The sequence below is a fragment of the Desmodus rotundus genome, chromosome 2 (assembly GCF_022682495.2).
Source record: "Desmodus rotundus isolate HL8 chromosome 2, HLdesRot8A.1, whole genome shotgun sequence".
Taxonomy (NCBI): Eukaryota; Metazoa; Chordata; class Mammalia; order Chiroptera; family Phyllostomidae; genus Desmodus; species Desmodus rotundus.
Window position 1 is genome coordinate 81,033,123 of NC_071388.1, and position 22,516 is coordinate 81,055,638.

The 22,516-nt window shown below is 39.2% G+C and overlaps 1 protein-coding gene across 3 annotated transcripts; it reads left to right on the plus strand.

The window, feature by feature from the left end:
* The first annotated feature begins 975 nt into the window (after window positions 1-975).
* CEP97 (centrosomal protein 97) lies at window positions 976-22,296 on the plus strand. Of its 3 annotated transcripts, none has more exons than XM_045185958.3 (12): window positions 976-1,464; window positions 3,389-3,531; window positions 4,311-4,469; window positions 5,998-6,099; window positions 7,316-7,429; window positions 7,990-8,156; window positions 10,265-10,429; window positions 11,011-11,135; window positions 11,754-12,516; window positions 15,924-15,999; window positions 17,422-18,099; window positions 18,907-22,296. In XM_045185958.3, exons 1-12 carry the CDS (start codon window positions 1,422-1,424, stop codon window positions 19,036-19,038), a joined length of 2,667 nt encoding a protein of 888 aa, XP_045041893.2. In that variant the 5' UTR covers window positions 976-1,421; the 3' UTR covers window positions 19,039-22,296. The 3 variants fall into 3 exon arrangements, with proteins under 3 accessions (XP_045041893.2, XP_024433937.2, XP_045041894.2); XM_045185959.2 differs by lacking the exon at window positions 976-1,464 and adding an exon at window positions 1,764-2,056; XM_024578169.4 differs by having other exon boundaries at window positions 17,422-22,296.
* Window positions 22,297-22,516: the final 220 nt, after the last annotated feature.

A 22,516-nucleotide genomic window follows, 5' to 3' on the forward strand; every position in this document is an offset into this window, starting at 1 on the left:
TTTGGAATTCCGGGAAAAGGTTAATCAGATAAAAGCTGCAGTCTGTCAATTTCCCTAGCATGGTGATTATTTATGCGTCCTGGGTGGTGGGATGGGAGATCTCTCCCTGGAGCGCAAAGGCTCAGATACCATCTTGATTGCTTGCAGTCCCACTGGCGCACGAGGGTCTAATTCCTTATGGTTTTCTGGAGTCAGGGTGGGTCATACCTTCAGTTCCTGAAACTATAGCTTTCTGCATACATTAATTATTAAGCTCATTAACTATTACTTAAAACTAAAAATTTCCAACTCTTGAGTTCCCCCATCAAATTCAGGCAAGAAACAATATGTGTAGTGGAAATGAGATAGCAAGTTTATTTATGAAATACACTTAAGCATGAAGCTCAAGCGGACCCCCAGCTAGACCGAGTGCCCTGACAACCAGGATTTTAGGGGTTTTATGCTTATAGTCAGCTTCTGGGGTCCCCATCCTCCTCCTTTCTCCAGACCTTGGGTTTAACATACAGTTTCAAAGACTTTCTTTCCTAGATATTGGAAATACACAGAATTTTAAAGCCTCTCCCCTCCTCCTGCTCTATCATAGTTCTTCTTGTGACTTTCAGAACACCTGGCAGTCTTTTCTGACTGCTCAGGACTGCTGAATTAATAGGTGAGACATGTCTCCCTCCCGCTCCTTGCCTTCCTTTGCTATCTATTCTGGCTAACACAATCACACTGGTGATCATTGTAATAGTTATATCCAAAGTGTGATCCTACTCCCCTTCAGTTAGGCAGTGTAATTCTTTAGTTTGGAGACTACCTGTATATTGTAAACTTGTTTTGTATACACCCTGGAAAAATTGTAGATTTATATTTATCAAATACACTCCCAGGTCTAAAATTATGTTAAATATTGAAGAACAACCACTTTAAAATACTGTATAAAAGCTTCTACCTCAGTATGCTTTCACTAAATTTTCAAATAAAATGTATTCATTTTGACCGGTCTCAACAAGATTGCCCAATTCATTTCTAGAGCAGAACTGAAAACTTACAATTTATGCAGAATTGTCCAAAGAAAGGGTAGCCCCTATAAAAAGACCCCTGGCAATGAGTTCTCAAATTCGGTCTGCATTAAGTAACGATCACATAATCAGCCCGGTGATAAAGTATCAAATTTCGTAAACACCTAGAAAAGGGAGTGAAATGACCACCAAATGATACAGTTTGCCAACCTGTCCAGGAAGGGAATTGACCAGGGTTCCTAAACTCACTGCGATTCGGATTCAATCCGGGTTTTGCAGTAATAGTGGTGGGCAACCAATTGGGCGGTCTGAGTGCCGTGCATGCTGGGAGCTGTAGTTTCCTGCCCCTCCTCCCGACTACAAGTTCCACCGATCAACTGGAGGACGGTTGCTTGGTATTATTAACAAGCGGGGAATATGGCGGTGGCGCGCGTGGATGCGGCTTTGCCTGCTGGAGAAGGTAAGGCTGTCCTCACTGTTAGGTCGCAACTCTTACTCCTTGGAACTGAATTAAATAATTACCTGGTGGAGAAAATGAGCCTAGGTATAGGGGTATAGTTCTGAATCAGTTCTCTCGGTGGGGGGGTCCGGGCGTCTCGAAGGCGCTCTACCTTCTGGGAGTTGTAGTCCGTTGGTTCTGCAAAGCTCTCCGGCGTCCCGGCGGGGGCCGGCCGCGGTACTACAGCCCCCAGGGCCCTTCGCACAGCCGGACGCCCTAGCTCGCGCGCTCCTTACACTATTTGGATGGAGGGTTTCGGACTGCCTTGACCTCTCTAGGATGTTTACTTTGAGTTCTGGGTGCCCAAGTGGAAACTGCAGGATCTCCCTCCTTCGCTTTACTGTACCCCTTTCCTCTCGATTCCTACGACGTTCAGGACATCCTTTGTCAAACACAGCTCTCTAGACGTTGAACCCTGTCTTGGAAGTGTCCGGTGGCTATGATAAAATCTGGGGGTGATCTAGAGCCCGTAATTCGGGATACCGGTGTCGGGTTTGGTCTTGCCCGGAGGAGAGCAGAGCGCGGGTGCTTCTGTGACCCGGAGCCGCCAGGCGTGAGCAGAGTTCCTTTGTTTTGGCTACAGCTCCCGGGCTCCGCTTCAGCGATCTGGGTCCAGGGGCAGGGCTGAGGGTCGAGGCCTTCACAGCTTAGATGAGGGGCTCATTATATTTTGCGGGGGATGGAGAAGTCGATAGTTCTAAGAGGTCTGTCCGCTCTTCGATACTGTGTGCAAAGGCTATGCGTTTTCCTGGGACACTGTACAGCTTTATCAGATTCTTAGAGAATCGCATGACCCAACCCTTTCACCCCCGCCCCCAACCTGAAATGCTAGAAGCCATTAGACAATGGAAAAACGTTGAATCCCTTCGGGAGAGCATTCTCCAATAATTATTTCCCGCAGTGGGCTTAATTGGGGTATAAATTTGAAACTTGCAGCTTCTCTGGCCCCGTCTCCTTCTGATACTTGCTGCTTTTAAACGCCACCTTTTCAACCGACCAAGGCAATTTACAGTAGTAGCAATTAACATTTATAGAGCACATTTTATATGAGCTAGACGATATTTTGAGTGCTTTTTCTTTTTTTAGCTTTTTACATCATCTCATTTTCTCTGTAGAACTACATGAAGCAGGTATTATCAAATCCATCTTCCAGAGCAGAAAAGTGAGCCCCAAAGAGATCAGTCTTGCTCAATGGTGAATTGATGAAGCCAGGATTTTAATGTCTATTGTACTAAATTATGGAGTTGACCAGAAAGTCCGTTCACCAGTTTTGATAAGATTTTTTAAAAATGTGTGCTAATACAACAACTCACAATTCAATCTAACAAAATTGTGTCCAATGAAGTTAAAGACAACTAAGCGCTAGTAGAGCCAAAAAAACTAAACAAACTTTTTGGCCAACCCAATACTTTTTTAGTGCTGTGAGCCACAGATGGGGCCAAGTGCTATTCATATGGTTTCTCTTTTCATCCTCACATCAATCTAATGAATTAGGTGCATTATTCCCATTTTGTATATAAATTAACCGAAGTATATACTTTGATTTTGGGCACTTTAGGGTATAGTGGTAGTAAAGTTGTAAGCAAGTTAATCTCTAACAAAAGATGAATTCTACTTAAAAAATACTCTCATTACTTAGGCACAAAATATGGAACTATTAGCTCATACTTAAATGTGAAGAATTCCAAACTATTTAATCGTATTTCTAGGGCAAGTAAATAATTTCAACCTGTGGTCCTTTAGAATTTGATTGCTTTCATTTTAAAAATCTTTATATTGTGCTCTAGTGTTTTCTAACTCTAAATGGGATTTTTTGAGTATAATTCCATTCGTATGCTCAGCAGTTTTATTTGTGTTTTCTAACAATTTCCCTTCCCTTTTCAAGGATCAGTGATCAATTGGACAGGGCAGGGGCTTCAGAAATTAAGTGCAAACTTACCCTGTGAAGCAGATATTCATACTTTGATTCTGGATAAAAATCAGATTATTAAATTGGAAAATCTTGAGAAATGCAGACAATTAATACAGGTAGGTACTTTGTCTGGGGAAATAGTTATATAGAACCAGTTTATTATATCTAATTAAACAATAAAATAACCTAAGAAAAGGTAACTGTAGGCCTGGAAAGTAATAAATGTTGTAAATCCTTACATGACTGTTTCTCCTGAAGATGAACAGATACGTGCTACATTTAGAATGGACAAGAAAAAGAAGCGTTTGTTAAAAAAAAAAAAAAGCCAATGTTTTATGTTGGCAAAATACTGTGTTAAGAAAACCTTTTACTCCACGATGGGGGTAAAGAATACCTTCCTTCCTTCCATTCTCCCTCCCTCTTTCCCTCTCTCCCTTCCTTTCTTTCTCCCTTCCTTCTTCCTTCCCTCCTTTCCTCCCTCCCTCCCTCTCTCCCTCCCTCCTTCCCTCCTTCCGTAAATGTTTATTGGGCTCCTCCTTATGTGTCTGGCACTGTTCTAGATTTTTACTGAGACAGTTTAAGGATCTCACCCTGTAGAGCTTACATTCTCTAGTAGGTGCTGTGTTAATGATGTTTTCTCTTCGGTAATTGGAGGAGATGTGATTGCTGGGGTTAATGTTTAAAGTGTATTTCCCTTTGTTTAGGAGTAGTAGCGGCAGCAACGACAAACTATAGTTACTCTGTGGAATATGAAGACAATATATGTAAAAAGCACAAATTGGGTTTATATATTTGGACATGTTTGGCCATATAAACAGATCTTTTTAAGCACCCTAATGTGAACGTAATCTATGTATTTTATTCCCAAGAGTAATGATATGTTTCCTTTTCACAGTTGTCAGTGGCTAACAACCGGCTGGTGCGGATGATGGGTGTGGCCAAACTGACCCAACTGCGGGTGTTAAATCTGCCTCACAATAGCATTGGCTACGTGGAAGGGCTAAAGGAACTAGTACATTTGGAGTGGCTGAATTTGGCAGGAAATAATCTCAAGGTGAACTGGGTTTGTTTTTTTTTTTTTAAGTAATTATATTTGCTCTTTTTCAATTTATGAAAGTATTTATTGTAAAAAAGAAATGCAACCAATATAGAAATGAATAGAATAAAAAATCAAAGTACCTACTAACACTATAGGGATAATTTTAGTTAACCTAAACAAACGAAAAAATCTCCTTTTTAAGCATGTAATGCGGTACACTATTCTTTTAAATGTGAACAAAGAATCTATATTATACTTAGAAGACTGGATCAAGTAGAATGAAGTGTTAGGAGGGAGACTGTCACACTGCATTAAGCTTCAAGTCAATGGGATAGTAAAGAATAGACTGTTATAAAACTCAGGAAGCCTGGGTTCTAGTCCTGCTTCCACCATTTAGTAGCTCTATGATTTTGGGTAAGTTAATAAATATCTCTGTGTCTTACTTTTCAATATGCTAGATGAGGGGAGTGGATTAAATGAGATTATTAGTAGCTGACTTTTATTGAACAGTTAATTTAGGCTGGGTTGGCATTTTCTATATTTTTGCTTCATTGGATTTTATTCTAAGCATCTTAACTGTATTAATTCAATCTTATGACAGCCTATAAGGTATTGGATTAGCCAAAAAATTCGTTTAGTTTTTTTCTGTACGATGGCTCTAGTAGTGCTTAGTTGTCTTTAACTTCATTCGAGACAATTTTGTTAGACTTATTGTATTAAAAATACTCATCAAAACTGGGGAATTTTTGTGCAACCATTTTAATGTTGAAGATAGAAGAATATATTCAACATTTTCAGCATATTGTGCTTTCTTTATTACTTCAAGGAAGGTAAAAATGTAACTGAAAAGCAAAAAAAAGATGTGCGCAGTGTACGGAGAAGGTGCTGTGACTGATCAAACATGTCGAAAGTGGTTTGCGGACTTTCTTGGTACTGTTGACATTTTGGCCACATATTTGTTTGCTGTGGGGCTGTCTTGTGCATTGGCCTCTACCCACTAGAGGGAGATGGCCAACATACTCAAAATATCCAAATCAATAAAGTTATTGGTGAAAATGAAAAATGTGTCTTTTAATTTATGGAAAAAACCGTACAGACTTTTTGGCCAACCCAAAAGGTAGTGGTGTCCTGCTCATTAAACAGAAGAAGAAACTGAAGTGTAGCGAGATGAAGTAACTTGCCTGAGGTCATACAGACAGGAAGTTGCAGAGTCTGGATTTGAATCCAGGCAGTTTGGCGGACTCCTAACTTGTAAAGTCTACCTCCTCCCCAACTGTCCTGTGTCATCACTAAGTTTTCTTCAGGCCGTAACTACTGGGGTGATGTGATCCTCTACTTGTAGAGTGGTAATGAGGGTGGAAGCTTGCTACAGAACATTTTACCAAATTCTGTCAGTGCTGCTTTCTCTTTTTCTTGCTCAGCGCCACTCCTCTGCTTCCAAAAATAAGCGGAGGAGGCAGGAGACTCAGTTTTGAGGAACTAGGGAAGAGTTTTGTTTTTGATTTTGTTTACATAAACTGACGTGATAATGTTGTTGTGATAGGCCATGGACCAAATCAATAGCTGCACAGCCCTACAGCACCTCGATTTGTCAGACAACAACTTATCCCAGCTAGGTGATCTCTCTAGATTGATGTCACTGAAGGTAAGCCTGTGCTCTGTGTCATTTCTGAAATTTTACACTAAAATACTAGCAGAAAGTGATCCAATTGGCCTAAAAGCAGCCTGATGTATATGAAGAACAGATTGTGTTCATTATAATAAAAATTCTATTAGAGTAGCGGAAACTAAGTATGAAACTTTGCTTTTAGTATATATACTGACTTAAATAAAACTGGTCATTGTAGTTAATGTTAGTTCTTATTTACCGTCCTTCAAACATGAAATTCCTTCCCTGCCCAACTACCCATGCTAGCAGCTCAGTAGAAAGTACATAACACGTTGGTGAGGTTGAGCATAATTATTCCTGAACTTGAGCCTCTTTTATTGACACTCCGAATTGCTGTCTTTTTAGTACTAGGTATTACTAAGTTATCAAAGTTAACTTTAGTTTAATTTTTAAAAGCCTGTAGCATATAGCACTTTTTATGGGGTGAATGTACTATGCAATTAAATAAGTCACAGTTGGATTTAACAGCCTCAAAAAACATATGTAGGCATTTTCCATATTTTTGCTTCGTTGGATATTTTTGACATCAGATGAACTCATTAAGCTTTAGGAATGTTGTTAGCTCAATTTTCCCCATCTTTAGCAGAAAATGCAAGTTACTCTAAATAATTTCATTTAGTCAGATACTCAGAGATTCAGATGAACTAAAGATGATTGAACTTTTTTTTTCTGAGATGGAGGCATAATTATCTTACTGGAATCTGGTGTTCAGAGTTTTTGGTTTCTCATTGCCGGCGACCTTGAGTCAGTTTCATAGCATTTTCTACCTTCCTTAAGCTTTCCAAGACAGTACAGTTGCGAATTATGGAATGTGGTCCTCTATCCCTCCTCTTCTGGAAAATTCATTGTTTCAATGAATGTTTTCTTTCAGTTTCCTCACTTTTGATGTTTTAAAAGGAAATTAACCAGTATATTGGAAATTGTTCAAGTTTTAATAAACTAAATCTTATAAAATGCCAGTTACTACACAGAGCATACATTCTTGGACAAGTCTCTAAACTTCCCTGGGCTTAGAATGTGGACAGGAAGTGGAGTGGACCAAAGGCGACCTGGCATTCAGTCTGTGATCTGCATGCTATGAGGCAGATAATAAGAACGGTCCCTGTGTGTTCATACCATTTTGGTTTTGTCAAAATAGACCCCTTTACTTATAATCTTTTCATTCATAATTCATCTTGTTTTTACTTTTAAGACCCTGCTTTTACATGGAAACATCATCACCTCCCTTAGAATGGCACCGGCTTATCTACCCAGAAGTCTTGCCATCCTTTCTTTGGCAGAAAATGAAATTCGGGACTTAAATGAGGTAAAATCTGAGGGTATTCTGTGGGGTGTAGGAAGCTGACAAGCTGTGAGGAAGGAGGAGAAACAGGAGAAAGCCGTGAACTCACTTGTGGACTGGGAGCACCTTGGGCGACACTGCCATCAAGATCCAACACTTGGCTCGAGCTGATCATTTTTTTTCCATTTTTTTCTTACTGTCAGTGGATCGTTAAGGCTTAATGTAATATGTAATGCTGCAGTTACTCCATTTGGAAGTGACTGGTGGCAGAGGGACATCTACGTGAAAGGTGTTCATAAGGCACACTGCACTTTTCTCAGGCTGCTATTAGATTTTCAAAATAGGGTTCTCTCTGCTGGGAAACAGTGCTGATGCTTTCCGAGGGACTTTGTACAGCAAAGACAGATGGCCACACTGCTGGAATTTTGGAAGTCCGTGGATAATGTGAGAGTGTTACTTGTCTCCTTTCAGAACAAGAGGGGAATTGTTACGTTTTCAAATTGCCAAAGATATGTAATCAGCGGAAGCCCTGTGCTTGACACTGGATAGTCCACTTTGTTCAACAAAGATATCCTTTGTTCCAGATCTCTTTTCTGGCATCCGTAACGGACCTGGAACAGTTGTCGATCATGAGCAATCCTTGTGTGATGGCAACACCTTCCATCCCAGGGTTCGACTACCGGCCATACATCGTCAGCTGGTGCTTAAACCTCAGAGTCCTAGACGGATATGTGATTTCTCAGAAGGAAAGGTGAACCTGACCTCTTTTAACATCACATTTATTGTGGAATTACGGAAAAGACCATTTCTAGCTTTCTACAGATAAATAAACTGAGTGTTTATTAAAATGTACGTTTAAAATGAAGACCATTGGTGAGGTCATATAGCAGACTATGTGCTGCTCATTTAGGATTTCTGTCCTTTCTAAAAACGGATAAGAAGTAAATAATCAGTTCCAGATGTTGGTTGAGGCTAATGAGTTATCTTAGTGCCCAATGTACAACAATTTGATTTCTAAAAATTCTAATGTTAACTGGCGGTTTGGGGCTTGGAGCACTTACATATAGAAACCATGTTGTGGATGCTGTGTAAGCAGGATCTCAGATCAATTCTACAAAAGCTTGTAATTCACCAGATACGTAAGGGCAGTATTAAAAATACCTTCGGACCCAATTACCCTTCATAATAGTAGCTCTGTGGGAAAATGCACACAGAGTTCCAATTTGGAACTGGTAGAGACATGCTGATTGGTCCATCCCTTTTCCTACCTGTGAAGCAGCAGAAATGAGGACTTCCCCATCTCTAGATCATTGATGGTTCCTGTGGCTTGGAGTTGGGACCCCTGCCTGCTGGGGTTTTCTGCAATTGAAAGTCTTATACATTGTTCTAGGAATGTAAATGGTGCAATCATTTTGAAAAACTGGCAGTATTTACAGAAGCTAAACATACAAATACATTCCCTGTGGCCCAGCAATTTGACTTCTGGTTTATAACTTAAAGGATAGGTGCTTATATCTACCAAAAGACACATACAAGCATGTTCATAGCAGCCCGATTCATACTAGCCCCAAACATTGGGAACTATTTGTGACATTTGGGAAACTACCAAAACGTCAGTCCATAGAATGGGCAAAGTTATATTCAAACCAAGGAACCTAGATTGTTACAGATGCCACGGTAGTGAGAAAAGCGCTGTTGCAGTTGGTGTCTGAGACAGCTCTGTAGTCTCCACTGTGCTTGCAGGTTGTAGCGTATCTCTGGAAGCATTCTGTTCAGAGGGAAGGGATTGTTCTAAGGGAGAGTTATTGTCTTAAAAATCGATGGGTAGCCTTGAGCAATGTTCAAAACATTCTCCTGGTCAACCTTGGATATTGTCCTGGGGATAGGAAGGAATTACAAGTTTTTGTATCTACCCAGCCTTACTGTTATTTGCTAAAAAACATCCAGGTTAAAATTGTTCTCCCTTATGAAAAGTATTCCGGGTTCTTCGATGACTTCTGGTAGCCAGGTCTGAAGTGTGTCTGTGATGGAAAAGAGTCCCTTGAGCAGTCACCTACTGCCGACGTGCTGTGAAGTGCTTTCTCAGGAGTGCACCTATGGGAAGACCAGCACCTTTGTATAGCACCTGTGTGTTTGGAATACTTTCTGAATTTGTTTCAATCTGTTTACTATTTACAGGACCAAACTACACCTCTGTTGCTTAGTTAGAAATCAGAACTTAGTTAAGAAGCAGAACTTTGGAGTTGATGTTTCTTTTTTGAGAGGATACTCAAAATATACAGAAGTAGAGAGAATAGCATATGAACATCTAAATACTCACCATGCAGCTTCCTGAGTTACCAACATTTTGCCCATCTTGTTTAATCTGTTCCCCACTTTTTTTGTTGGAGTATTTTAAAAGCAAATACCAGATATTGTATTCAATACTACTGTTTTTTGTTTGTTTGTTTTTAGGAGAAAGAGCAGATTGGTTTCAATTTTCTCTCTTCTTAATAGCTCTTACTTCTGTTGTATTATGTAAACCATTCCTTTAATTTCACCTGTGATGTGTTGAGGTACTTGAATTTGACAGTGAATGGAAGGAATACTTACTGCTTCTTTGAAAATAATTTTAAAATACTTGGAGCTATTAGTGTAACTTTCTGGAAGTGCCTGTAAGCAAGGAAAATAAAAGATTTAAATCATGTTAAGAGTAAGGGAAGTAAATCAGAAGGATAGAGTTTTTTGAACTTGAGTGAGTTTTATTTATGAAAAATGTCAGCGATGCTATAAAGATAAATTAAGAAGGGAGATCATTGTTGGTTAAAAATGCATCTGGTCTACCTGCTGTCATCTTCTCTTTCTGTCCCCCAATTCCAGTCTGAAAGCTGAGTGGCTGTACAGTCAAGGCAAGGGGAGAGCCTATCGGCCCGGCCAGCACATCCAGCTTGTCCAGTATCTGGCCACAGTCTGTCCTCTCACTGCCACACTGGGCCTTCAAACTGCAGAGGATGCCAAGCTTGAAAAGATTCTGAGCAAGCAGAGGTAAGCCCATTTATTTCTAGCAGCTGATGAGTTCATAAGTGAAAGCACCTCTGAGTCTCCTCTGCAGGGTCAGTAGGACTGCGGCAGGTGCTACAGCCCCCGTTTCTGGGCGTTGGGCCCCTTGTCACTGCAGCAGCCGGCAGGGAACCGAACCGCGCAGGCTGCACACACAGCAGCTGCGCCGAAGGTCCTGTCTGGGGCGGGCCAAGCAGAGTGAGAGCATGGAATTTTTTAAAAATGGATCTCTCCTCATAATGTAGGTGTTCCATTTGGGTTTTTAAATACTAACATTAAGACGTATGGCTAGAACATGTAGTTACTTTTTTTTTTTATCAGAGATCCTGCCTTAAATGTTTGTACAAGTATGAGGGTGTCTGTCTACATGATTTAAAAATAAGTTCCTTAACCTTTTCTATCCAATGCTTTCAAGTGAGACTTTGTAATTTAGTGATCTGAGGTATGTGCTTTGAAGAATTGTAAACGGCCACCTTACTGACAGTGTTACCTAGAAATCAGAAAAACTGTGTGTGCGTGTGCGTGTGCGTGTGTGTAAAATCACATCAGATATTACTGATTTTTAGGTTTCACCAGAGGCAGTTGATGAACCAAAGCCAAAATGAGGAGTTGTCTTGTCTTCCTCCTGTTGAAACAAGGGTACCAGAGCGTTCAAGCCCTGTTCAAGATTGCCAGATAGTCCAGGAAAGCGGTGAGAAATTAATCGATCTGTTTTCTCCAAGTTGTTTGATTTCATGGCCATCATAAAACAGAAAACGTGCGTATTTTCATAATTTTTATTAGTTTTTTAATTAAGTGTTTACGTGGGTCATATTATATATATGTATATGTATCTATGATAACTATTTTCTTTCTAATTAAAAATTCAGAGCAATGTTTCTTTTTGTATTGATCCAATACTTTGATTATTCTTATGATTATTCACAGTTTATTTTCTTAAAAATATTTGGTTTGATGTTGTAGACTTATTGGAGGCATCAATGAAGGCATTTTGTTGCATTTTACTCTATTTCAGGGGCTAGATGTTATTAAAAAGATCTAACTAAACATATGTCTCGATTCACCAAAAAATAAAAATAAATGTGCGCGGTGACGGATGTGTTAATTGACCAGATGACTGGAACCCTTTCGCAGTGTGTATCTGCACCAAACCACCACAATGTGTACTTCCGATGTGTTACAATTTTGTATGCCAATTACAACAATGCACCTGGTAGAGCTGAAATTACACCTGATAGAGCTGAAATTTTTTTTAAAAGTCCTCTTTAAATATTCAGTGGTTTAAATGACACCCTGTTGATTCTTCTAGACCCCGTCATCCAAGTCAATTCTTGGGTTGGGATAAGCGGCAACGATGATCAGTTATATGCCATGAGGAGTAACGTCCCAGCCTCTGTGCGCACTACAAGGTATTCTCGAAATGACCTGCACCTGGAAGACATACAGACCGATGAGGACAAGCTGAACTGTAGTCTTCTCTCTTCAGAGTCTACTTTTATGCCAGTTGCATCGGGACTCTCTCCAGTATCTCCTACAGTCGAGCTGAAGCTTCAAGGCCTAGCAGATGATGGTGGCGCAGATGAATCGGTGAAAGAGCAGGAAGACCAGGACTTGGATAAAGAAGAGGAAAAAGCTTTTTGGGCTGCAAATGGGAATTCCATTCAGGTGACGAAAAGTGCAGTCATTATAGACGTAAATGAGAAAGACGGGCTGTTACCTTGTCCTGAGCCAACAGTAACCAGTGCTGTCTTGAAAGGTGACACCCACAGTCTTACATCTTTTTCTGACTCAGTTGGACACAGTGTCTTTCATACACAGCCAGACAGTGAAGAAATCATGCCTGAAACGGCTTCTGAAGAACTTCCCTGCAGGGCTTTAACCCAGAAATCTGTTGCTTTGGGACAAGATAAAGTTGCCCTTCAGAAATTAAATGAAGCGGCCACCACACTGCAGGCCTGTTGGCGGGGCTTTTATGCCAGGAACTACAACCCGCAAGTTAAAGACGTGCGTTATGAAATCCGGCTGCGTAGGATGCAGGAGCACATAGTCTGCCTCACTGATGAGATAAGGAGGTGGGTCCTGTGCGGTGCAGCTTTGTTGGTTTGGGGGCATCAGATTCTTAGAGTCGATTCGGAACGCTGACTCATTGATGCTGTGGTCAGGGCGTGTTTCACACCATGTTGCCACTCTTGGTTTACTTGTCTCCTACAACAGACTGAAAGCATCTTGAGGGCAGAGACGATCGTATGCATCTCTGTGTCTAGCACGGCAGTTGGTACAGAGATGCAGTGTAGCAACAAATGTTGAATGAATGCACGCCTTCTACACATCTGTAAACCTAAATACAGGAAGGTACAGAAAATGTAGAAAAACTGAATAACTATAAAATGAGAACATGAGAAAGTACGTAGAACCAATTAGGTGACCTCAGAATTAAAGAAAAAAGCAGGGACTTAAAAGGGCTAAAATTCTGGGGCAACGGTAGGATTTATGCCTTGATTTCATGGCTCACGTGCTTTCCTGATTGCCAACCAGAGGAGCAGGCAAACCAGAGACTGAAAAGGAGCAGCCAGAGTGTAAGACAACTAGGAGAGTGTGGGTCCCAGCCCCAGCAGAGAAATGCTTTGGTAGAGAAAGGAGGTGCTTTAGGGGGAACAGAAACATATACATTAGATTGAAAAGCTGGGGATTATTGGTGGCTCTGTTGGGGGCCCTCAAGACTATCTTCAGGTTTCAAGATTTGCTAAAAGGACTTGGAAAAGCTTCTCTGTTCATGACTATGATTTTTTGTAATGCAAGGATACACATTAAATTCAGCATGGAAGAAAGGCGGATGGGGCAGAGTCTAGGAGAGACCAGGCACAGCTGCTAGTTGTCCTTTTCTGGTGGAGTTGTACAGACAGGGTTTGATTCTCCCAGCAACAAAGTGTGACAACACCTGTGAAGTGTTGCCAACCAGGGCGTTGACCCAAACCTTGACATCCAGGGTTTTTATTGGGGGTCAGTCACAAAATATGTATTCACCAGAAAGCATAAACTGTCAGGTTCAGCCCGAGGCCCCATATATAGAGATATTCTTACCAGGCAGGACATGCCAGAGGCTTACAGGTTATCTCCCAGGAGCCAGTCAAAGCCATTTCTATATTTAGAATGGGTTTGAACACAGGAGTCCTAATGAGTTAACCCGTTCCTGCCCAGTGAGGTTCATAAGAGCAGCTTCAGACTCGTGGGATGAAGGCAGTTTGGAATAGGTTGAATAGTGAATGAGAGGTGAAGAGTGAACGTAGCCAACTCTTTTGGGACATGTTGCTGTGAGGAAGAAAAGAGCTGGAGGAGAATCTGGAGTTAGGGAAAATTCTTTTTTAAGGATGGGAGATAAAGAGCACGTTTATGTGTTGATGGAAACGATGCAGCAAAGAGGGAAAAACTGATGGCGCAGAGGAAAGGAAGAAGTGCAGGGCAGGAGAGGAAGGGATCCAGTGCACAAGTAGGGGGAGCGGGTACCCTGATAGGGTTAATGATGGGGGGTGGGGAGGTTCTGTGATGGATGCTTCCCCTTTTTCAGTAATATGTAAGATGTAGCCAACATTTGAGAATGAAGGGGTAAGGGTGTGGGAGGTTTAAGGAGAGAGATGTGAGATGTGACGTACTTGCTTTAAAAGTGATCTTATAAGGGGAGTGAGTGGAGGAGGATTGCTGGACAGTGTGAGGAAAACTTAAAACTTAAACTTTGTTCTCACACTTTGTTGCTGGGAGAATCAAACCCTGTCTGTACAACAATAGGTGAGGTGTTACGATTTTCATCAGCGGTTCTCAGCTGTTCTGTTCTGATTCAGGGATAGATAATTTGGTTCAGCCAGGAATCACTTTTTTCCAGATGTGTATGGTAGGGGAGAGAGGGAAGGGCAAGAGAATCAAAGATATGGGGAGGGGGTGATTATGATGATGGGTCATGGAAGATGAACGAGGTAAGAGGAAAGACAGGAGGAAGGGGTCACTAGTTCAGAGGTCTCGATTGTTGCAGTGCGAGAGCAGGCGAACTGCGAAGATGTGGGTGCTTGAAATAATTTGTGAAAATGGTCCAGTCAAAATAATGACTGGGTCTAGAGCGAGACAATGAGAATGAGTGACGGGGGTGGATTATTCTTAGAGCATCCAGGGAATGTTGAATCTCCAGAAATGATGACGGGAAAGGGGCAGCGAGAAAGACTGGACTGGTGCTGACTCTTCAGTGAATGGGGCAGATAATGGGAAGTCAGTACATTTTTGAAGAGAGTTTGGGGAGATTTAGTTGTTCAAGGAGGAAGTTAAAGAATATTTTCTACACAGTGTGAGAAGCAATATTCTGACCCTAATGGGTGGTTGAAGAAGATACCTTCCGCTGGACAGGACTGTTGTGCCCTCAGAAGTGTGTCTGATTTGGTCAAGGAGAAGTTCACGTAAGAGCTTGACTCTACAGGGCGGGGCAAAAGGAGGTTTATGGTTGTGAGTACGCAAAACACAGTTTATTCTTGTATTATTTATGAGTTATTGTATTTCCATACGAACAACCGTAAACCTCCTTAAACTTCCTTTTGCCCTACCCTCTGTAAGGGAGTTTGCTGATTACAATTCAGGAGTCTCAGATGGCACTGGAGAAGGGCGAGGGGTCCTAGAGACTGGAGAATTGAGTCAGAGGTTCAGAACAAGGTGGTGGTGACAGTCAGGAGTGACGGACAACTGGGGGAGCCTGGGTCTGTGGTAGGTGTGAGTCTGGAGAGTGAACCCGGAGTAAGACTTGAACAAATGAGGGGAAGGGATGGGAGGAGGTGGGGGTGGGGGTTGTCTGTTGTCTGTTGATAACTTAACGAACAGTTTTTCAGGAACTGGGGCAAACAGGTAGTGAGGTTGACGGGATTGTCCTGCTAGTCTCACAGCAGGTGGTTCTCGCTGTGACCCTAATCCTTAACTCCTTTCTGCAACTGCCGGCCCTTTTATTTGTTTGGCTGGGAAACTGAGGTCAGCTGAGGAGCCATTTAATATTTTATTTTATTTTTCATCACTGGCAATATTTTGAGCAACCAGTATAATCTGAATTTCGCTCATATCTCATTTGGCTTTGTTGAGTCATGGTTTAAAGTGGTTTCAGCTGAGATATTTTAAAAATGGAAAGGGCTGTTATTTATTTATTTATTTTATTTAATTTTAGTCAGAAGGGAAAGGAAGGAGAAAGAAAGGGAGAGAAACATCAATGTGTGGTTGCTGGTCATGCGCCAGCCCCCACCAGGGATCTGGCCTGCAACCCAGGCTGTGCCCTGATGGGGAATCAAACTGGCGACCCTTTGGTTCTCAGGCCAGTGCTCAATCCACTGAGCCACACTAGCCAGGGCTGTTATTTGTCTTTTAATCTCTCTACAATGCATGCGTTTATTAGGCGTCACAAGAAGTGCAAGTCAAAGCACCCTTCCTTGTGTCAATAATGGATTTTGAATTATTATAGATTAAGAAAAGAAAGAGATGAAGAACGTACTAAAAACTTTGTACAAGAAGAGGCTGTCAGATTCCTTTGGAACCAGGTAAACCCCTTCCCACTTATTTACCTAAGGTGTGAACAAAGAAAAATTTTAGATTTATTGAGGTAATCATAGATAGTTAGGCATACTGAGCACCCTCTCCCAAGGTCAAGGATGTAATTCGTACCCTTTGCCAGTAACTTGGAACCAGTAGAGTGAACTTTGTTATATTCTATTTAATCTGAAAAGGAGTAATTTTACAATTTTGATCAGAAAGATAAAGAAGTGTAAAGATGAAGGAGAGCGACTAAATTGAAGAATGTTATTACAATTTTTCCAATACATACATATAAAATACCCAATTTGAAGTTTTATTGTAACTACCTATCTTGTTTATCTCTTGGGAATATTTGAATGGAAGGTGCCAAATATGGTGTGTGATGGTTACAATGTGCATGCCCTAAGAAGTATGCATGACTTCTTGGGAGAGAGAGTTTGCACACTGTAGAGACAGTTCAGGCAGTTGGGTTTTACTGTAATTGTATCTCATCAAGTATTTTTTGATAATTCCTTGGAAATATTTTTTTAAAAGAATTTCTTGCAACAGGATTTTAACTATAAAATTCAAAAGAGCTTTGTGAGGTTTTATAATTACTAGTAGGGGAGTGCTTAGATAAATTATAGAAATAACAGTATGATGGAATGCTGTGGAACGGTTAAAAAGAAGAGAATAGCATGGTCTCACCTGGAAAGACCTCCGAAATAACACTGTCAGTGAAAAGCAGCAAATTGCAGGACTTAGTGCTCCACTTGATTGTAAAAATTCCCTTTGTGTTTGAACATACATAGTAAAAGGTCGGGAAGAACACGTATCAAACTGTTACCAGTGGTTACCTTGAAGGGTAGTCAAAGGGAAAGGAAAAGATTCTATATTTTGCTATTTTGTTGCAGAGGTTACAATAAAATTTTGAGATATTCATTGTACTTTAAAAATGTAAAAATCCTATTACCAAGAACTCAGGGTATTTTTAGGCATTTTAGAGTTGTATATACTGTATTGTTAGATATTATTTAGACTTTTATCTCAAATGGATATCTAAAATGAGATGCTACTTATATTAGGGAACCTGCTTTTATTAGTAGGCTCTGACCTGTCTTGTCATAGGGACCTCAGTGTATCCTGAGTACATTATCGACCCCTTAGTCAGCTAGACATGTGCCGTTGTATGCACTTCTGATAGTTTCCCAGCAGAAGCAAGAGAATTCCTTTGGCGCATCCCTGCTCCCCTGGTGAGGGCCTTTTATGGCCAAGGTTTGGGCTGGAAGTGCTGTGGAAAGGGTGAGGGAAGTCAGGCCTTTGCTAACTCCAGGTTTGCCATCTGCCACTTACTAACTTCATGTGTGTTGGGAAAAAAGCTCAAAGGGCGATTGTAAAACAGGCATTATTTTTATTTTATAATAAAAATTACATTTTTTGGTTTATAGGTAAGGTCTCTACAAGTTTGGCAGCAGGCTGTAGACCAGCGTCTGAGTTCCTGGCATACGGACGTTCCTCCTGTGTCAAGTATGGTGGTGCTGTCTGAACCTCCATTATTCACCCAAAGCCAGGAGCCGTCCTCTGATCAAAGTTCGGATGGGCTCATTGTTCCTGATGAAGCTCCTCAAGAGAAATCCTCTCCAGAATTTCCAGACTCTGGTTTTCATTCCTCCCTCATCGAACAAGTTCACTGTTTGCATGATTCTTTGGATTTTGAAAAAAGTTCCACAGAAAGCAGTGTTAGTTCTATAATGGGGAATTCCAATGACACAGTCAAATATTGCAAAGAGTCAGATGTAGTGGATGTTAGTGAAGAACATAGTGAGCAGAGTAAGGAGAGCTCAAACAATGAGCTGGATAATAATCTACTTGAACAGTATTTAACTTCCGTTCAAGAACTAGAAGATTCAGAGGAGAGGACAAATTTTGCTGAAGGGGCAGGAGACAGTATGCTTCACTTAGCCCATTCCCCTGAAGAGCGAGGTGCCTTGTCTGACAGTGCTTCTGTCTGTGACAGTCACGGCTTATCTCCTGCTTTGCCAGATGGAGCCAGCCAGGCACCAGAGGATGGTAAATTGAATACAGAAGTTCAGGGGCAGCAGTCAGAATGTGATTCTGCATTTCAGGTATTGCACGTTGGTATTACTGTGTAGTGTGTCTGATTGCTTCAGAAGTGGCAATCCACTTAAGAATAGTTTCAGTTGCCTTTTTTTTTTCAAAGGGTCAGGGTAATATTCCCCCCAACTTTGTTACTATTTATATAGAACAGTGTTCTTGTCTCATATTTTCCATATTCTAGATTCTGAGGTCAGTCTTCATTTTAATTGGTTAGCTTTTTTACTTAGCCGTAATGTATCAAACTATTTATTTTGAAAGCCATAAGCACTTTATTTCTTAACTGAATTTCATCATCAGTGTTCCTGTTTTTTCATGCATTCATTTCCTTTAAAAAGTAAACTAGAATATGTTAAAGATAGAAAAAATTACCCTAAAGATATGAATAAGAGAATTTGACTCCTCTGTATAAGGAAATTGTGTAGTGAAGAAGGCAATTTGTGCAAGTGGACATGTGTGTAATCTATGAGGATCGTGAACTATTGAAATTTGCCAGCCTTTTTGGAGGAAGAATGTGAGTTTTTAAGCCTTTTTTCCTCCCTTGCGTCAAGGAAAGCCTTCTTATAAGCAAATAGGGAGAGAAGGGAAGATCATAGGATTTTTCCGTGGAGATGATTAAGTTGTCTCATGGAAAACTTTATCATTGATCAGTTTTAATATATGAAGCCAAGTGATTCCATCCAGAATTAAAATCAAGCTTATTTAAAGAGGCAACATAATAATATTTCAGATAAGAAAGCCAACGCCAGACCCCATTCATTTGTAATAATGTCATAGCAAACATTTATTATCTTTTCATTTTCTCTTTTGCCTCACAGATAAGCATTTGTGTGCCAGTATATTGCCAGAAATTAATGTATGTTCATCTTGCATTCCTGCTTTATATTTGCCCGAAGGTCCGTGTCATTTATTTCACTTTTGACCTCAGCCTCATTGTGAAGAACATTTAAAACAATACTAGTGGTAGAATATGTTGACTTTTTTTTAAAAGGACAATTTTCTATCTAAATCTCTGAAAAAAGTGCCACATCTGGAAGACAATTTAATGGTGATTAAGAAAAAATAAACTTCACTTGTCTTTACCTGTTAAAAAGAATATGTATCTGTAACTCCAGAAAGAAATGATAATACTGTTTTGAATATTAAAGGTAAATGTATTTGCAAATAATTTTGGAAGCTTGATAGTTTAATCTTTGAGAATGTTCTAATATCACTGAACAATACATATCTAATTTTTCCCAATCTGTGCACATACAACTATTTAAAACTATGGCAATACTTATGTAGTCGGTAAATTTAGGTGCTAAATACCATTTGTTACTTTGTTACAGTCACTAGGACCCCTTCTTTGAAGTTACATAAAAACTCCTGATCTTCAGGAATAATATCAGGGATCACATGTAATAGTTTGTTCATAGTCAGAAACATCTCTCCAGTATGGGTAAGATGTATTTTCCTCAGTTTAAAACTATGTAGAATCTCATCCTTAGAAATTCAAAATCTCTTGGAAAGGAAGTATTTTCTGTCTCATAAACTGAACAGCAGTCTTATGTTCAAAAATATTTTTCTTAGTGAAGCTTGTGTAATGTTGAAAGCATGTTAAATAGAAATAGAATTTCTTGCTTTTTGAATAATGCTAATTATCTTTTCTGAATGTTTTTTAATTTCTTCTTAAATAGACCCTATTTTTGTATTTTACAGTTAAGTGCCTCATTTGCTGCCCCTTGTTAGACAAAGAAAAATCAGCTTGCATTGTACTAGTACCGAAAGCGCTGCTCCCCTGGTACATTGATTTCTCATTAAAGCCTCTAAAGTGTCCTGGCTTAGTATTACCTAAGTAGGTTTCTGCTGACTTCTTGTCTCTCTTACCTTTTTTCAAGAAATAGCAAAACACAACAAAATCAGCCCTGGCCGGATGGCTCAGTTGGTTGGAGTGTGGTCCCCTGTACCAAAAGGATGCAGGTTCTATCCGATCGGGGCTTGTACAGGGGGCAACTGATTGATATTTCTTTGTCTCTCCCTCTCTCTCTCTCTCAAATCAATAAGTATATATTCTTGGGTGAGAATTAAAAAAAAAAACTAAATTCATTTGAATATGAGCATTTGTCAGTAAGATTTCCTTCTTTACCTTTGCCTTGTTTTTCTAGTGTATAAATAGTGTTCAGTGAACTTTTATTTTAAAATTGACAGAATATGATAATGATTAATATTCTGCTCTTCATTCTATTTAACTTTACTAGTGTTTTGAAGTACAAGAATGTTAAGTAGCCCCCTACCTTCACTTTTCAGGTTATGTTGAATGTAGATAAAATGAAAATAATGTAAATTAGAATGCAGGAAAACTATGGCATAGATTTAATATATTTTAATAGGTTTACAATGTAATTTTAAATAACTTATGTAACTAAGGCACTTGGTTTTTAACTATGGGCTAGTCACTGGTCTAGCTAGAGAAGAAGTAGGTCTAGTAAAGTTTGGGAAGTTGAGCTTTAACACAGTCTTTGTGTTTTTTCTTAGAGGATGGATTTAGTTCAGCTGTGCTAGTTTAGTTCATATTAGTTCTTTGGATTTATTGGAAATTCAATGTATTGAGTGGATATTTCTGCCGAAGCAGAGAATCAGACAGTGTGAGAATTGGAAGAAAACTTAGAGATTATTCATTCTAATATATATGTCTCAAAGATGAAAGTCACAGAGAGATTAAATACCTTGTCCAATGTTATAGCTAGTTGGTAGTAAATAAACGGAAACTTAAGATTTATTGCATTCCAAAAGTTTATTTTACACTTTCTATTAATCTTTGCATTTAGCGAGTCACTAAGAATATCTCACATATTATCCATTCTCTTTAAAAGAGAACAAGAATTTCTGAGAGCTAGAACTCTACCCCTCCAGGCATAGTTGCTTGTAAAAAAACAATTAATTTGTTCAGAACTCTGAGTGTATTTTCTCTAAGAAATGTGATTTGATTGAAATGATTTTTAAAGAGCAATAGTAGAAACAAAACATTTAATAACTGCATTTTGGAGTCCATTTATTGGACAACGAGTATAACAGGTTACTAAGATCTATAAAGTTTCATAGTGAAATGCTGAGTTTGATTGTATTTCATCTTCAGTTTCACAGAACAATAAATGTTAAAGTTTTAACTCTCCTGCTGTGCAGAAAGCTCTAATTATGACAGTTGATACATAAATAATATAGTTTGGTTTTATAAGTTTAATTATAAAAGGCTCAGAATGTGCATGTTTTAGGAAAATCTCACAAGTATTTGTGTATTTACAAATAGTTATATTCTTGAATGATGTGGATTCCATTCTTGAGTGGATTTTTCTTTTGTTTTGCGTTGTTTTAAATATACAAACACATTATAATACTGTATTTTTTCATTATCTACCTAAGACAAGTCTAGTTCCACTTTTTGTAAACATCTTTAAAAACAGTGTGGCCTGAAGAAATTATACTGTCTCCCTTGGTACCTTTTTGGTGCAAAATCTTAGAATTGGATTTATAACGATAATTTAAAATTTCATTTTGTTTTGTTTTTTTTCTGGAGAATTAAGACCTAGTAAAAGGGGAAAATATAAAACGAGTCTGATCAATTTTCCATTCTTAAGTGAAAAAAAAGAGACCTTATTTTCTAATGTAAATGTTTATTTTGCCATGCACCTTAATAAGGGACATCTATTATATTGTAATGTCTTAACTTTTAAATACCTGACCCCTTTCATGAAGTGAAGCAGAAAGCGTTTGAAAGGAACATTGTAAACATTTTTAGGGATAACTACTTTTACTGATCAAATCTATTGTGCCAAATTAAAATTGAAGGTCATGTAAACAAAGTAGTCCTTGCAGCCTGGAGAGAAACAGATAATTGTCTTTTTAAAATGAGGTGCTTTTTATTTGTGAATGAGTGGAACTCGTACTGTTTTAATTCCATAATTGATTTTAGTGAATAGCTAGCAGAAGTCCCTCTGCAGTAGCTGCGTTCATTTTCTAATTAAATTTCTTTAAGTATTTTGTGGTAATTTCAGTGTTGACAACAAACATTTAAAATAATTTGATTTGGGATTCTTTTAGGTTTTTCTTTAATTTTGTTGTAGAAATAGATGACTTCAAGTGGTTATGGTCTGTTTTATGAAGGTTTCATATTTTATATTGTACTTTGTATTTGAGTCTCTAATTCTAAATAAAAAATTTGTACATTTGTTTTAGTGATTATCCATTTATTATAATTAGTAGTAATGGTTGTTATTTATTGTGCTTGTCAATTAATGGGTAATTATAATTCAGAACAGACTGCAGACAGAAGTCTACCAAAGAAAGTTCTGAGTATTACTGTTATATAAGTGAATTTGCAATAAAACAGTCCTAGCCTTAAGAAAATGGATATGAAATGGAAGGAATGCTCATTTAGTTTCATTTGGT